Source organism: Ostrinia nubilalis, chromosome 22 (assembly GCF_963855985.1).
Source record: "Ostrinia nubilalis chromosome 22, ilOstNubi1.1, whole genome shotgun sequence".
In the NCBI taxonomy this organism is placed as follows: domain Eukaryota; kingdom Metazoa; phylum Arthropoda; class Insecta; order Lepidoptera; family Crambidae; genus Ostrinia; species Ostrinia nubilalis.
In genome coordinates, this window is record NC_087109.1 from 1,753,761 (window position 1) to 1,770,868 (window position 17,108).

The 17,108-nt window shown below is 34.5% G+C and overlaps 1 protein-coding gene across 1 annotated transcript in view; it reads right to left on the reverse strand.

Moving 5' to 3' along the window:
• Positions 1 to 17,108, reverse strand: part of LOC135083088 (serine protease inhibitor dipetalogastin) — a 107,880-nt gene that overhangs the window by 48,697 nt on the left and 42,075 nt on the right. The window contains exon 2 of the mRNA XM_063977852.1: positions 11,039 to 11,192. Coding sequence (XP_063833922.1) covers positions 11,039 to 11,090 — 52 coding nt within the window. The 5' untranslated portion in view covers positions 11,091 to 11,192. The remainder of the gene's footprint in view (positions 1 to 11,038; positions 11,193 to 17,108) is intronic.

A 17,108-nucleotide genomic window follows, 5' to 3' on the forward strand; every position in this document is an offset into this window, starting at 1 on the left:
GACATTTTTGTATAAGGTATGCTCAGTTTTAGAGGTGTTTTTGCTGAATATTAGTGTTGTGTAGAGTCGATGACACGTCAGGTTAAACACACAGTCGTCTTTTATGGTTTTATTATACTAGCTTTTGTCCGCGGCTTCATCCGCGTGAAATCTAGTTTGTCACAGATCGTCATAAATTATAGCGTATATGTTAATCTGGATTATAAAGAATAATACAGTTAGTAAAGTCTCATCAAAATCCGTTCAGTAGTTTTTGCGTGAAAGAGTAACAGTAACAAACATGTTAATATCCGGACATCCATACAAACTTTCGCATTTATAATTTTAGTAAGATTAATCTTACAGTCAAATAATAACTTTATCGGTCATACCGTTTTCAAGTACAAATGTTTTTTTTTCCAAAATCTTTACAGTATCCATTTAATGAAATTGTTTCACAGTTACACAGGTTATTTATTGCTTAATTTTTACTAACTCAAAATAAAAATATTAAAAATCTTACTCAATTTGTCATCTTTAATCTAGCCATGTGCAATTTATCACACATAAATTATCAGTTCATAAATAATATTATAATTGACAGATACCTAATTTAAGTCCAACTTTATGCCTTCCTATTTCCGATTGTAACAGCTCAATAAATAAATTTTGCCGCATCCAATAAAATAATCGACAGATCATTTATTAATATCCTCTGGTTAATTAATTCACCACAGTTCATGATAGAACAGCCAGACCAATTCTTATACTTAGTTTAAAACCGACCTACCATTGAAAAAGCATTTGAATCGTAGTTGATCATTACCAGTTAGTCTTATTTTCTTCGTGACAGACTTTTATACGATGATTCTTTAGTATAGTAGTTAAACCCCAATCTAAAGGAAACTACAAGATTTCGAGAGAATTGAAAGAAAGAATAATAAGAAGGCTCCTAAAAGCCTTTTTTAAGAGAAATATTTTCGGAAATCTTCAAGTCATGTTATTGCAAATCAAATACGAATCTAAACTACATTCCGTTTTCCGTTGAGAATAGAAGGCGGTCCTTTGTGTGTTGTCTACAGAACAACTCCGCCCAGAATTAGTTATAACTTGTCCTGAATAATAGCCTGGCTGTTCTTCCCGAGCTATGCAGGTTTCGTGTTCACTGATTATTGAATTAACGATCCTCGAGCCTGATCGCGAACCACATTAGAAAACTCTCAACACACTGAGATTTAGATTTATGGCTGTGGGAGAACGTTTGCATGGCTTTATTATGGCTATAGGATTTATTACGAATGTACATTCGTAGCTATATTTATGATCTATGCAGAAGCTAAGATTTTAGAGAGCACGGTTTTATTGTAGCGATACGTTTACAAGTATGGCTTTATGATCTATGCAGTTGCGTTTACGACATGCTGGTAGTTAGGTGTTGGTTGTGATCATGAAATTAAGATATTTACAGTCTACAAACAAGCACAATAACGGGACTATTCCCACCTCTCGTTCCCACCGCTGCAACTCCTGTGTAGCCAGGATCTACAGCTTGACCGCCAATAAAAACCCAACCACTGAAGGTCAAGTTTGTCCCGGGAGAATAACTGTCATTGGACCCGCAACGAAATTAATCAGAAGAGGAGGAGTTCAAAGATAGGCAGCATAGTAAAACCAGTCTGCTAAAGGGACACAATTTCATCCTCTCGTTCCCACCGCTGCAACTCCTGTGTAGCCAGGATCTACAGCTTGACCGCCAATAAAAACCCAACCAGTGAAGGTCAAGTTTGTCCAGGGGGAATAACTATCATTGGACCCACAACGAAAATAATCAGAAGAACATAGTCCTATGTTCTTCTGATATCTTGAGGAGTTCGAAGATAGGTAGAATAGTAAAACCAGGCTGCTAAATTGACACAATGCCCTCCTCTCGTTCCCACCGCTGCAACTCTTTTGTAGTCAGGATCTACAGCTCAACTGCCGATAACTCAACCAGTGAAGGTCAAGTTTGAGACGAACAAGAATGATACACGATAGTAAAACTATGGAAAAGTTCCGCATATGGTACAGTTGAAAGTATATTTGATTCTACATTGCTGATAAATAGCGCCTATTTATAACGAAGTCAGGTGGATACTGTCTCATGCCTTATCAGGTCTAGATGGGTCTCCAATCAGTTGAGGCTATAGTGAATGAATATCTGTCATTTTGTTCTGCTGGGTCTTAAGTCAACCAATTAGTGCGTGTGCGGACATTTGCTAAATGGTACTAATTTAGTACCTATGGTTTTAGTGGCATGAATTATGATGAAAGAAAGTGTACAGTGGCAAGAATTTTTCACTTTGCTGTTGACAAAGTGATCCTAAATGACCAGCTATCATCTCTAGTACATGCTATAGCAGCTAGATGACAGGGTTTTCTTCGCATAAAATGAACTCTCGTTTCTGCAGTTGATGGCATTATTTATTGCATTTTAATCACGTATAATACATGGTTGTTAGATAGTTTAACAGTTAACTTTAAATTACTTACGCTCTATAATTTGAATTTCTTCGACTTTAACATAAAATCATTAATTTATGTTTACAAAATGAATCAAATAAATTTTAAATCGAAAAATTATTAACGGTCAAGTTTTATTACCAATTAACATCGACACTTAATTTGATTTTATGACTAGTAAATTATTGTATTTGTACCGTTCTTTTATATTGAGAACGAATTTAAATTGTCATTACCTACTCAGGCTTAGTGATATTAAGGAATTATGTTTCTAGTTAGCAAGAGTTAAAGCAGTTAGTTTAAACGTAAAGATGTAGGAAGCCTAAGTGGCAGTGGGTCAGCCATATCTTGCAGAATTGATTAAAATTGAGTAAACTGGAGACCATGTCTCGGAAAACTAGCAAACGTGACTGAGTTTCTTCAGCCACTTGTTCTCAGCAGCGGCTGATATGCTGTTCCCAACCCATAAAATCATATTATATATAATAAATATATAGTTAGACCACAAGTGGCATTATGAACGTCAAAATATAGTAAATAATAAAAAAGAAAAGGTAGCCCTTATGGGGCACTTTACATGTCTCCTTATCTTTTGGGCCCTACCAGCGCTTCGAGACAAACATATGGCAAGTGCTGAGAAGAAACGCAGGAACAAACTCAGTCAACTCATAGTACAAGCTCTGCTTAGTTTGGGACTAATTAAGTAGAGGTGCAGTGTAAAATGTCCAAAGATATTTATTTATTTATTGGGACGTGTAGGCATAAGTGGCCTGCAAAGGGCCATCATTTTGAACTCTACGCTAAAAAAATATATGAATTTGCAGAACTGATGACCTCAATAACACCCTGAATGAATGATGGATGATGATAATCATTTAGATGCAAATTAAAACTGTCGCCGCAAGTAGGTATCAAACGAAATGATTAGCATTGCGAAATAAATATTGACTTTCCTTATGAACCAAAAACAATGAAGGTTGGACTTTAACATCGTCACATAATAAGCTATATCGTAACCGTATGTAATACTTTTCGCACGAAATGGTTGGCATATGCAATAGAAACATTGACATTTATTTTCTGGAACAAAAGCAATGAAATCTTTGAACTTTTAATGCTTATAGAAAGACGTTGGTTAGAGGTTACTCACTCTTTAAAACATGTAAAAGTTTAATTAACAAACCCTTAATTCGCATTATAAAACAAACTTTTTCCGCACTTTTTAAACATCCTGTACGTAAGTGTTCCGTTCGCAAAAAAACCCGTTCAGTGTAACGCGTTCGCACGTGGTGGCATGCGGGTTAACAGTCCAGATAGCTCGAATTACTGTGAGCTAGAATAGGGGTATATTTACATTAAATGCTAAAGAACAGAGCTAGCAAAAGCAAACACAGAGTGGGATACAATATTCTATCCATTGAAGCTCTTTCACACCGCACAAATTCGTAGTTGTACGGTAGGGACAAAAACAGAGTGGCGCAAAATATCCTAGCAAAGAATGGCACTGCTAAAGTAGGCACTAGTGGGGTTTTGTATTTAGTTTTATATTGCAGATAGAGTTCTGAAAAACACAGTGGAGTGAAAGGGACAAATGAATGAAACTCTTTTTTTAATAAAATCTGAAAGTAACATGTGTTTACGTATAGAATCATGGCTAAAACATTTAATCAATTTCGTTAATGTTTTGATTAGATATAGGGCATCTTCTTCTCGTGTACAGCGGTCTTTGAAAAGGGCAAATAAAATATTTGAGGAAGTATTATGAGATAATTGAAATAGCTTTCTTTAAAAAAATATGTCAATAACAGAATGCAGAATTAAAGCAATTTTATTATGCTTAGATAATAAAATATCCTATTCGTCAATTTTATTGATACAAAGTGCAGCCAACACCTAGAAATAGTCAAACTATTTAAAAATAATCGTCTCAATTAATCTTAACCGCGATCTAAGTCCACCGCCAATTAACACAAAATCTAGTTCACAGACCATAACATTAACTATGACCTTGACCCCTGTAATAGCTCGTACGAATGCGGTCCGCATCTCCACATCACTCACTGTCCACTTTCTAGTGCGCGCGAAACACTTGTTTTTTTCTGGGAATCCCTCTTGCTTGCCCACTGTGCGGTGGCAGTGTTTTTGCAGGAAAATTCCGTTTACCTTATAATGTTTATTTTTGTTGATAGTTCATGCACAGGTACACAGGAACGAAAAATCGGTGGGATAGTGTCTGAAGAAAATTTGTGTTTAAGAATACGAGTATTTTTGCGAATTTATTCTCAGAACAATTACATCCATTTAAAATAATATTATGTCCAGGATAATTTTAGAATCAAAGTATAAAGATTCTTTAAACTAGGAGCTGTAAATAAATTTGATTTAAAAGCATTCGACTTTCGATCAATCTTAGAAATTTTGTCGCCTAAGAATAGTAAAAACTCGGTCGTTTCTCACAAGTCATCATAAACTTTAATTTACATAATTTAAGCTGCCTTCACACGTTGGTCATATTTACACCAAGATATTATTGTATTAGAGCCAACATATCGATATGAGGAATACTTTTAGTGCGTTACATTAGGTGCGCTTGAAAAAGGGTGCGCTTAGAAATATTATTTTAAAATTGAATGAATGATATTGAATATTATTTTACTTTTACTAACATGATTGTCTTAAAACATTTGTTTTAAAGTTTAAAATTGTTTAAATTGTCTTTTGAACTTTGATTATTCAGAGATACCCACTAACCTGCTTTAAAAATCCCACGTTCAAGGTCAATCGAGGCAACTAAAATGTAGGTTTAGAACCCACAATGTGGGCTGAAACCACAACTTTGTATCTTTATTATTAGGCTGAGACTTTAAGATCTTGACTTGCATTGAAATAAAATTCTTAGAATAGCAGTAAATTGTACTTTATCTCCTTTCGGATAATCTCTTTTAAAAACAACTATGTATTTAAAGAAAGTAAATAAAGTGTTAAGTCAATATCGTAAGAATTGAAAAACGAAGTAAATTTTTATTTACACTAGATCATAAATTAACCAAGCCTATTTGGTTAAATTTAATTATTATTATTCAGACCAATCACCTGCCTTGAATATTTGCTCTAGTATCGAGATCTATATTTAAGCATCATTTGCATACTGGCCTTATAATAACAACAGTGCATTTTTCCTTAAACCTGACTTTAAAGTCTAATTTCACTTATTTTGTACTTATAACCCACTGTGCGTAGTTCAGTTCAGTACCCCTGGAAATAGTCCCGGGTTTGCGGGACCACTATTCCCACCTCTCGTTCTCACCGCTGCAACTCCTGAGTAGCCAGGATCTACAGCTTGACCGCCAATAAAAACCCAACCAGTGAAGATCAAGTTTGTCCCGGGGGAATGTTAAACTGTCATTGGACCCGCATCGAAATTAATCAGAAGAATTAAGGAGTTCGAAGTAAAGGTTGGACTTTCCTCCAATGCAAAGTGGATAGCAGTTGATATAGAAAAGTGGGCATTTTGCGAGTGCATATTCTGCGTCAAACCCGTTCAGTCCGATACCAGTGACCCATATAAGACTCTACCGTTTTGGCAAGCGAGAAAAAGCTTAAAATACAGTTACTCCCATAAATGTTCGCGTATTTATAACCCTAAATACTGCAGCCTTTTATGTAGGTACAAGTTTTATTTGTGCCGGGCACTTTTTATAGTTATTAAAATGCAGATTGCATTATACTGCGGAATATTCATAGTTTTGTTTGAATATTCTGAAATTGCAAACCTTGTTGAACTTTGGCAACGTTTCGTGTATTTTTTACAGGTTTGTTTTTAATTGAAGAGAGATAGGGTCAGTTGTTGAAATATTTTATGTAGGTAATTGGGGCAGATTTTAGATGAAGTAAGTTTGAAATTGACAGAAAAAAAAACGTAGCAAAAGTAGTGGTAGCACCGCTCGATAAAGCTTTTTAAAAGTCTAACAGCATAAAATAAATGACTTTTATGACTTTTTGTGTTCAAATTATTTCATTAAAATCTAGATACTTCTTGACTATTTTAGTATGTATAAGAAATTAGTCGTACGTTTTCGCTTCATGTAATCTACTAAACGTAAAATAATTTTCCACAAAGGTCGGCTCTAGAAAATTCTTCACTAAAACTCAGGAACGTTTTCCATTGTATTGTCACAATATTTCTGCAATTTATTCACTACAAATAGAGTACGTATCTGTACAGTACATCAAACTATACTTCTAAAACCACCCCAATTCCCACTACATAAGCTTCTTTAGCTTGATATACCGCCGTCTATATCTACTATATAAAAATAAGTCGGGTTTTCCTTCCTGACGCTATAACTCCAGAACGCACGATTTCCACGATTTTGCATTCGTTGGAAAGGTCTCGGGCTCCGTGAGGTTTATAGGTTACTAGCTTTCCGCCCGCGGCTTCGCCCGCGTGGAATTTTGTCTGTCACAGAAAAACTTTATCGCGCGCGTCCCTGTTTCAAAAACCGGGATAAAAACTATCCTATGTTCTTTCCCGGGACTCAAACTATCTCTATGCCAAATTTCATCAAAATCGGTTGCGAGGTTTAAGCGGGAAAGCGTAACAGACAGACAGACAGACAGACAGACAGACAGACAGACAGAGTTACTTTCGCATTTATAATATTAGTTGGGATATAAAAAACCGAAAAATTCCACGCGGGCGAAGCCGCGGGCGGAAAGCTAGTCGGTTATAAACTCGCGCCTACAACGACACCTCTAGATCATTGATCTATAGATCCCGCGCACGCGCGTGTCAATAACCGTTAACGAGCGAGTGATTGATGGATCATTAACATGTATCGATGCAGTGTGACGGTAATTAGATTTTCGTGTTGTTTTGACGAATATATCCGGTTTAAATACGTAAAATATTTATTAATTTGATCAAATGTAGAGTCATTCATAGATGATAGAAGAACGAAGCCATATTTATGTTATTTGAAATTGCTTCACAGAGCGAAGTATTTAACTCTTTACAAAAAAATATGATTGAAGAAACAAAAAACCCAACTGCGTAAAAATGATATTCATACTTATTTTATTATAATTCATTTATTATAAGTGCCTATTTTAATCTCAGCATTAGCAGAATTAAAAAGTCGATTTCACAAGATGATTTGCGAAAGATTCTATCCACTAATCTAAAAGAAAACTGAGACAATATAAATAAAACGTTTAAGTCTCTGTTGAGAAAATATGGGACTATGGTAAAAAAACAACTGCGTAAAAATGAACTGAAAAGATAGAAACCAGACATCTTAGTGTTTATAAATGCAGTCGGAGGCATCAATGGCTTGTTTTTTTTTTGGTGAAGAGTATTTGATGCCTCCGACTGCATTTGTGAAAACTTCTTTTAAAATTGTACCTTTACCTGCTGCAGTTAATAATGTAGAGCTTTGCTTAGCTCAAGCTGATTGTTGAAGCAGTCAGTGAACCTTATAAGGGACACGAACCTTACTAATAAGGTACACTGACTTATAAAATTAACTCTACCTTATTTATTTACGCTGGGCTTAATGATATAGGATGAGTAATCAGATAAATGCTTTTCAAACACATACAGCACTTAAAATCATTACGTTAGATTGTCATTATCATTATTTTATGAAGACGTGTCGTTAGGAGCAATTTTTTTCATTTTACGAGAGCTTTTAATATAATAAAAGTGATGTTCTTTGCACGCGATGCGTTTCTGAACTCGATAGTCTAAGTTCGCTTCTGTTTTCAATTGAATTGAAAATTTTTTGGTAACTGGCTAAAGTCAGTTTAAAAGTAGATCATAGGGCAAGTTAAATAATATTACAAACGCTAACAGTTAACATGTTATTCTTTCATGCTGGTTCACAGCATTAAATAATTGGCATACTTATAAGACTACTAGCGGCCGCCCGCGACTTCGTACGCGTGGATCCCGTTTTACCCCCTTTTCCCGAATTTTCTTTGCTATAAACCTCACGGAGCCCGAGACCTTTCCAACGAATGCAAAACCGTGGAAATCGGTTCGTGCGTTCTGGAGTTATAGCGTCAGGGAGGAAAACCCGACTTATTTTTATATAGTAGATAGTTGTTTCTTGCCATGATGTTGTAAATTCGTACTTAATATTTTTGACATCATTATTTTGTTTCACCTCACTAATGTCTTTTATCTTTCTACTATAATTTCATTAAAAGAATTTCGCTTCTTTTTTGTCCACAATTTTTAACCAAAAAATCTCACAAGAAGTTTGCGTCTTACAGTTATTTATTTACCGCAATAAAAGGTCAGTGTGTGAGCAAGAGGTATGTGTGGCGCTTCATTATGACTTTATCTTTGCAAAAAAGTGAAAATACTAACTTTACACAGATATAAACCGTATGTGAATAACCTTTAAGGTTAGTTTTTAGTGCAGTATTGAGTAGAGTCATGATAGGTACTTAAATATGACCCAAGATGACTAGAGTATTATTTTAGTATTAAATGTCTTTCATTGCTGCCTAACTCTATTTTAAGTTACAGTTTGTTACAAGGAAAAACTACATTTTAAAACAGTATGGAGACACAAAATGTATAGTTTTAGGCTTCAAAATGCACTTTTTACACCCTGTATACAGTAATTTATTTGATAACTAGCGGCCGCCCGCGACTTCGTGCGCGTGGATCTCGTTTTACCCCCCCTTCATCTATCTTACGCGGTTCAGATTTTTTCATACAAATGTTTTTTTCCCGCTAACTCCCGTTCCCGTGAGAATTTTGCAATATCCTGTTGTAACTAAGCTTTAAGTTTACTAAGGTACCTGCATGCCAAATTTCAAGAGTCTATCTTACGCGGTTTAGATTTTTTCATACAAATGTTTTTTCCCGCTAACTCCCGTTCCCGTGGGAATTTTGCAATATCTTGTTGTAACTAAGCTTTAAGTTTACTAAGGTACCTTCATGCCAAATTTCAAGAGTATCTTACGCGGTTTAGATTTTTTCATACAAATGTTTTTTCCCACTAACTCCCGTTCCCGTGGGAATTTTGCAATATCCTGTTGTAACTAAGCTTTAAGTTTACTAAGGTACCTGCATGCCAAATTTTAAGCGTCTAACTTAAGCGGTTTAGATTTTTCGTACAAAAGGATTTTCCCGCTAATTCCCGTTCCCGTGGGAATTCCTAATCCTATAACCTGCCCAGGAGTATGAAGAATAATTGTACCAAGTTTCGTTAAAATCCGTCAAGTAGTTTTTGTTTCTATAAGGAACATACAGACAGACAGACAGACAGACAGACAGACAAAAATTTTACTGATTGCATTTTTGGCATCAGTATCGATCACTAATCACCCCCTGATAGTTATTTTGAAAATATATTTCATGTACAGAATTGACCTCTCTACAGATTTATTATAAGTTAGATAGTAGCTACACCACATATAAAAGTACCATAGTTCACGTAAGATGGGCAAGCCTTTTTTTCAACACTACTACAGTAGCGAACCAGAGCTGGGCACTCTGACATGACTGACAAGCTAAAAAAAGACGTGCTCTCTCGCTCACATATCAAAAAGTTCAAAAACTAAAGTTGCTTCTAAGTTTCTTAGTTGAAGATATGTATAAGGGTCAAAACCCTTTTTTACGGTCAATTACCTACTCGGTAATTAAAAAGTGAATTTTCAAAATTAGTGTTGTGACGCTGAAAATATCGATATTTTTGAGATATCGATAGATTTTTCGTGGATCTACTCATGGAGCAACTAAAAAATGATTGGATAGACAAATTGACTGATGTAATCAGCATTTAATGTGAACGTATGCCCTTTAATATGCTAAATGTTTTTATACGTCCTTAAACACTTAATTCTCTACTTTCAATTTACACTGCATGATAAAAACGCCTTATCATTTATCGATAGATTTCCAAACGATAAATATAACACACTATTGCACATGGAGTTAATCGAATGCCAATTAAAAGCTGGTTTGTGTTAAAAATAACAGCTTTATTTTGTCCGTGCAGATATATTATTTTGTTTTTGTTTCCCCCACTGTTAATTGCATTTTAATGCGTGTCAGTAATGGATTTTGTTTTCATAATTTTATAAAGTTTTGACGGAGAGTACTTTGTATTTTCACTTTACGATTGGTGTGACAGAAGTTTTAACTCTTTGTAGGTGTGTTTTTGAAGGCAAAAAAATTGTCATCCTGGATAGCCAAATAGCAAAAAAGTAAGTGTAAGTACTTGTAGACATTTCTGACGCATTAAGTTTGAGCGTATTTACTTTGCTAGTTTACTTTACAAACAAAATATGCTACTTTTTAGCTTATTCATTGCGTGACATGTTTAACAACAAAATAGTATTTTCTCGTGGCTTCGTTCTCTTGAAAAAAGACTATCTTTTTTGCCCCAAAAAAATGACTTAATCGCGCGCATCCCCCCTTTTTAAACAGGGATTCATAATTCATTTATTCATTGCATCATGGATGACAAAAACTATCCTGTTTTTCTGCTTGACAAAATATTCAAGAAATGATAAGAAATAGAGAATAAACAAAATAACTTACCGATTATGACAAGAAGAGCTGCAGTCGCCAAAAACTGTGACCTAAACTCCATTGTGGTGGCACTAAATTTATTTTATTCACTATCAGTCTTGGTTTGTTCACTTAAATTATTGGTAGCACTTTTTATTCGTGTTCAGTCGTCCATGGTGAGATTCTGAAACAAGAAGAAAAATTTTTTAGTCTAAACTTTAGGCTCTAAAGAAAACTGAAAATTGATACAACGCTAAAGTTTTAAAACCAATCGTAGCTTATCACTAAATAGATAATACGTATGTATGTATCTATCAGTCATCATAATACTAAATAATTTAACTTTTAAACACACGAAATTACTTCGTTTTTCGTTTAGTTCGTTAAAATTAGGGATCAATCGATACCTCTGTGATTGAAACGACTCATTTTTTTACCGATAGTGGTAATATCGATCTTTTACTCAAAACATTTTATCAGCAAAAATTGCATCACTAAGTGTTAAAAAATGCGGATTTAATGTATAAAAATCCGCAGAATGTGATGTTCCAGATACATGAGTATAACAGAGCGATATGATTACTTTCGATGGATCCACTTGATCGTGAGAAGTAGTGCGTGAGAAAGATCCAGGCGTAGCAACAGATATCTATGTTTATGCCTGGGCACAGACTAGTCTGCTTGGTATATTTAGACGTGCATCTGCATAATTAAGTCATTATTTTTTAAGATAATCTTATAGCTAAGTTGAATAGCATAGAATAGAATAGAAAACTTTTTATTTGCAAGAAAGGTATACAAGCAGGCAAGACATAGATTCAAACAGAGAGAGATAAACAAGTGGGCAATTAACTGCTTTTGCCCCTCTGACAAAAAGGCACCCGCTCATAGTCAAGTTGGGATACCCGGTTAATTTTTATAATGAAGCAAATTGATTTTATGTCCCAATTTATAAAAATTGCAATCGACAGTAGATCTGAGTAGGTAATGTTTTAAATAGTTCGTGACACGCAAAGTGGCCAAAAAGTTGACAATACAAACTTCTTCTTCTTCTTCTTTCTTTTCAGCCAAATGACGTCCACTGCTGGACAAAGGCCTCCCCCAAGGTTTTCCACAATGAACGGTCCTGCGCTGCCCGCATCCAGGCTCTTCCCGCGACCTTTACCAGATCGTCGGTCCACCTAGTAGGAGGCCTGCCCACGCTACGTCTTCCAGCCCGTGGTCGCCACTCGAGAACTTTCCTGCCCCAACGGCCATCGTCTCTACGAGCTATGTAATACAAACTTACTCCAATCGTAACAACGACGTGTTACGAATTTTTTGTCTTCTTTCTTCTTAGACGCTGACTGTACCTACCTACTACTATTTTTGTTATTTTTTTCACATTATAAAATTACAACAATAGTGATGACAGTAACTTAGGTATAAATAGCATCAAGTATGATAATAGAGATATTAAAATTCCTCGTAAGACACCACACAAAAACGAACAATTCAAGAAATACGAAACATTATTTTTGTCATTTTTATTCATTGAATAAATAATTTTCTATCACACAATGAACTGCCATGGTCAAGTAACTTCTTTGTGTAGTACCAGAACAATTTACATTCATAACAAATGCTTTTAAGAATAGAATCTCAAACCATTGATGTTTTTATTCAGTACTAAGTACAATGATTTATTACTGTTTTACATTTTGATACAAACATTGAATAATGAACATGATATCAACACCGTTGATTTCACTATGAAATACAGGCTAGAGTACTAATATCATAGCACATGATTGACCCGGCGAACTTTGTACCGCCAATAAAAAAGTTCTTAATTTATCAATGTAGAGTCCATGATCATCGGGGATTATGTGGGATTCTTGTGATGACAGAATTTTTCATATTGGTCCAGTAGTTTCGGATTCTACTCAATACAAACAAACCATGAAATATTTCCTCTGTATTATCAGTGTCGATAGATATATTATACCACAAAGTCTTCAGCAGTAAACTGTAAAGATATGTACAAATAAATACCAACATTTTAGGTTATTGGTGAAAGCACAGACTTTCACAAGTTTCCCTTTGGGTCCCTTTCACGGTGAGCCTAAGGCTTACAAAGCCGAGATACCATCGGGCGCTGAGTTTCTATAAATATTTAACAAAATAGGATGAGGAACATTGATTTTATTGGTATTACCCACTGCCTGATGCTTTGAGTGGATTTTAGCATAATCTAATATGATTACTTTAAAATTTCTCAACTCATAAGTAAAAATAATTTGTATGGGACCATTCTAAACGGGAATTCTGACGTTTATAAAATGCTTTTTAAAAGCACAATTATTGAAAAAAAAAACCAATAATTTTTGTCTGTTCTCCGTCTGCCTGAAAAAGCTTTTTAATCAAAAACGATTGAAATTGCAAATACTTAGTATCAAATACTGAGCCACATAATAAAAATAGTGTAAAAATCTGGAGAGACATACAGGCAAAAGTGAAGATACGAGAAGATATCCACAGAAAGCCACTCAATTCGCATCCGATTTTTTTTATCTTTCAAACAACAATTTCTAAGATTTACAACTCGATAATCAATCGACGATAATGATCAATTTCGTACCACTTAACAATTAATTAAAAGATTAACTTTTTCAGCAACAACAATTAGTGCATGAAAACTATTGGATGCTTCTTCGCACATTACCAATGTGGCGATTGTCGCGTTTACTTCAAACTAGCAATCGTTTATATCGTACAACAGCGGCCGCCCGCGAATTCGTACGCGTGGATCCCGTTTTACCCCCTCAGGGGTGGTGTTTCGTAAAATCCTTTCTTAGCGGATGCCTACGTCATAACATCTGCCTGCATGCCAAATTTCAGCCCGATCCGTCCAGTGGTTTGGGCTGTGCGTTGATAGATCACTGTCAGCCAGTCAGTCAACCTTTGAATTATTTAGAAGACTAGCATTGGTATTGAATGCCAACTGGTTTTAGCAATAAACTGCTTTAATTATAGCCCCCATTACTGATATTCAATTATCCATTGACCGAGAAATAGTCATCGAGGATAAAAACTAAGAAGAAAAGCTTACTTAGAAAGTCAGGGCGTCGATTTTTCCGTGAAATTGCTACTTTACTAATGCCTGGATAAATTACTAGTATTAAATATTGCAAATTATATTTCTAGGTTCTACGGACACGTTTATAATACTAAGAATATTATCTTAATGGTTCCACTTTCTCCGGAGCCTAGAACACGATGGGAAAGTGAGCTTAGCCATCCGTCCATCCATCAACGATAGTCATAATAAGTTGATGATAGAAACTGGATATGATCGCTTCATTACCAATTTTATACTGCTACTAGCGTTGATGCGATTGGCGAATGCGTTAAAGATATTGGATTGGCTAAATTGGAGCATACATTGTTTCAACGATACAACCGTTTAACATTAAGAAAATAATGTTGAATTCATATTATAAGTGCATATTTTAATCTCAGCATGAGCAGAATTAAAATTAGATTACGCAAGACGATAATTGCGAAAGACTAATTCTACTGAAAGAAAACTTAGATAAAGTAATTTTAAACGAAACGTGTAAGACTCCCGTGATTTTTCAGAGTTTGGTAAAACAGGATTTGACCTACTTAATACGCAATAGATTCTGTGTAAGTGAAGTTCTATTAAATGCTTTATTATTTCAATGTGGCAATTGTGTATATTGTCTTCGATTTTAGTGTCTATTCCATACATTTTTTATTTATTTATTCCGATAAAATTGGCACTTTCTTATCAACTTTTAGACACAAATGCAACGATCCTATTATTCTGATGACCTACTAACATTTTACTAATCCTGCCCAATTATCGATACAAAAACATCTATACTCCAACAACACTAATTGGTTACAATCATCATTATCATATTAGTGTCAGTTTTGGAATACACGTTAACACGTTCACTTCCATTCCAATCACAAGTGAAAGTTAGGTAATTTGCATCGAGATGATCAATCATATTGAGTTGTTAACAATTATATTCAAACGTCTTGATTTATTATTTACAGTCTTGTTATTATCAGTATGAATGTATGATTCTTTTTTTCTTCTTCAATAAGTACATTGAATATTAGGTTTTGCCTGCGACTTCTATCGTCTGTCTCAAAAAGTCTTATTGCACGCGCCCTCTTTCAAAAACAGGAATAACTAACTATCCTATGTTTTTCCATAGGTCTTAGACAATCTCTATAATGACTTTCATCTAAATCAATTCAGTAGTTAAACGTGAAAGAGTAACAAACATCCACCCGTTCTCTCAGACACAGTATTCACATTTATGATATTAGTAGGATAGGTAATACATTATTTTAAACAATTTATGAAAGGAAATGCTCAATTAAATTGAATAACTATTAAATTGCAAAAAATATCCTTACAAGTTAACATGCTCTACCTCGACGTAGAGTTTCAATAAATTGTGCTTTTTCTTCACTTTTTCATAAATATACTCATGTAGAGTGGCGGTTGAAAACGTTTCCTATAAAAAGATAAAATTTAGGACAGTTTTGTGCAGTATTTCGTTTAAACCACTGAGTGATTTTTTTCACTGTTAAGGCCTATTCAGACCTAAGCGGTATTCGCTACCGTCTGCGGCAGAGAAAACCCAGTGGGTATGCGGTAATAGGTAATACTGTTCAAACCTAAGCGGTATTCGCTACCGTCTACCTATGTACCTCTACCCACAGCGGCAGCGAATATCGCTCAGGTTGCATTTAACAATTTTTTCATCTAGAATAAACCTGGTCACTATCTCTGGCTGCAGTCCTATTTCTTCTTCCTTTTTTGTAACTTTCTTTTGGACTCTAATTTATACATAGAATTTATTCTTAACTGATTATAATAATACTTTTACAAAATTATTAAAACACTTATAACTTTTTAAACATCAACAAAATGAATGTCAATCATCGTAAAGTAAGGCGGAGTTCACATTAAGGTGAAGTTCAATACAACTGGCCTTGTTACCTCGCACTATTATGTATTTTGCCTGAACCGAGTCGAGTCAATGACTGGTTGCGTGTAGGGCTGCTGCTACCTGCAGATTTCATAATTAAAATTTCTCAATTTTTTGTTGTGCTGACTTTTAAAAACTCTATTTTATTACGAGGAAGTTCGACAAATCTGCATTATCACCTGATGATGATCACACTATGTATTTACTATTCATTGCGAAAGTCTATTATATTATTACTATTGAATCTCTGAGCCGATTTAGATCGAATTTTTATAGAACATAGATAGTTTTTATCGAGGTTTTCAAAAAGGTACACATGAAAGTATAATGTAATGAACTAAAATTCATGTGAGGTCATAAATTTCATTAATTAAATATAGTAGATTTGAAGTAACATTATGATAGTTCTACATTCTATTGTAGAGTCGACGCCATAGAATAGAATAGAATAGAATAGTTTATGTCAAAGAATATGGTTACAACAGTTCTTAAAATGACAAAGTTCTACATATTCTGCCGTATTTTGTTGGCGTAGAAATATTATAAATCATAGGTAATTACAATACATAATCAGACTTTACATTTTTTATTGCTAAAAAAAATAAGGGCTACCTTTTCTTTTTATTGTTTGCTATATTTGACGTTCATAAGTGCCACTTGTGGTCTAAACTGAATAAATACTTTTGATTTGATTTTTTTTTTGATTTTGAAAAAATACTTTTTAAAACTACTTTAATGCTGCAGTATTTAGCTCGATTTGCTGTCATTCATACCTCACAAGATAATCTATTAAGTGGCGAAAAAAAAGTAATACTATTCACTTGATCAAAGAAAACTACGAAAAAGTAATTGTAATTACGAATGCCTAAGTAATAATGGAAATCTTCACACGCCTGAGAAGTCAGTGACAATACTCTACTAATGATGTCATTTTTTTGCGTTTACTAACTTTTTGCGCTTCATTATTAACTCATTTAGTTGCTGTGAAGAATGGCGCGTAAAGCGATTAAGTTAACAAATACTTTATCTCAGTACAAAACTAAAGACATTAACAAAAGCTTTCCTAGTTGAAACATAAAATTATA